Source organism: Eimeria mitis, genomic scaffold (assembly GCF_000499745.2).
Source record: "Eimeria mitis Houghton genomic scaffold, Emh_scaff4433, whole genome shotgun sequence".
Classification (NCBI taxonomy): Eukaryota; Apicomplexa; class Conoidasida; order Eucoccidiorida; family Eimeriidae; genus Eimeria; species Eimeria mitis.
In genome coordinates, this window is record NW_013572748.1 from 2739 (window position 1) to 3273 (window position 535).

A 535-nucleotide genomic window follows, 5' to 3' on the forward strand; every position below is an offset into this window, starting at 1 on the left:
TTCTGCTGCTGCTGCTGCTGCTGATGGGCTTCGTCTTCTTAGCAGCGCCTCACAAGAAGTTAAGATGCAGCAGCCTGCTGCTGCTGCTGCTGCTGCTGCTGCTGCTGCTGCTGCTGCTGCTGCAGACACACCAGCTGCGGCAGCTTGTACATCTGAAGCAGCAAAAGTAGCACTGAGAGAAACACAATCGCCAGCAGCAGCAGCAACAGCAGCAGCAGCAACAGCAGCAGCAGCAGCAACAGCAGCAGGCAATGAAAAGCAACAAGAGGGGGATGTGCCTCTGCTCAGCAGCAGCAGCACTCCTGCAACAGCAGCAACAGCAGCAACAGGAGCAGCAGCAGCAGCAGCTGCAGCAGCAGCAGCAGCAGCGCCAGAGAGCTCCTCTGCTGGGCAGCAGCACTCGCAGCGCCAGTTGTCCCGACCCCAGCAGCAGCAGCAGCAGCAGCGGCTGCAGCAGCAGCAGCAGCAGCAGCAGCAGCAGCAGCAAGTTAAAGCAGCAGAAGATGCCTGCGAGTCGACGCATCTCCTGAAGGCA

At 59.8% G+C, this 535-nt stretch overlaps 1 protein-coding gene across 1 annotated transcript in view; it reads left to right on the forward strand.

The window, feature by feature from the left end:
- The window catches only part of EMH_0075080 (GATA zinc finger domain-containing protein, putative), a gene marked incomplete at both ends in the record, with an annotated part of 1808 nt that overhangs the window by 236 nt on the left and 1037 nt on the right, over nt 1-535 (forward strand). Inside the window, one exon of the mRNA XM_013499552.1 lies at nt 1-513. Coding sequence (XP_013355006.1) covers nt 1-513 — 513 coding nt within the window. The remainder of the gene's footprint in view (nt 514-535) is intronic.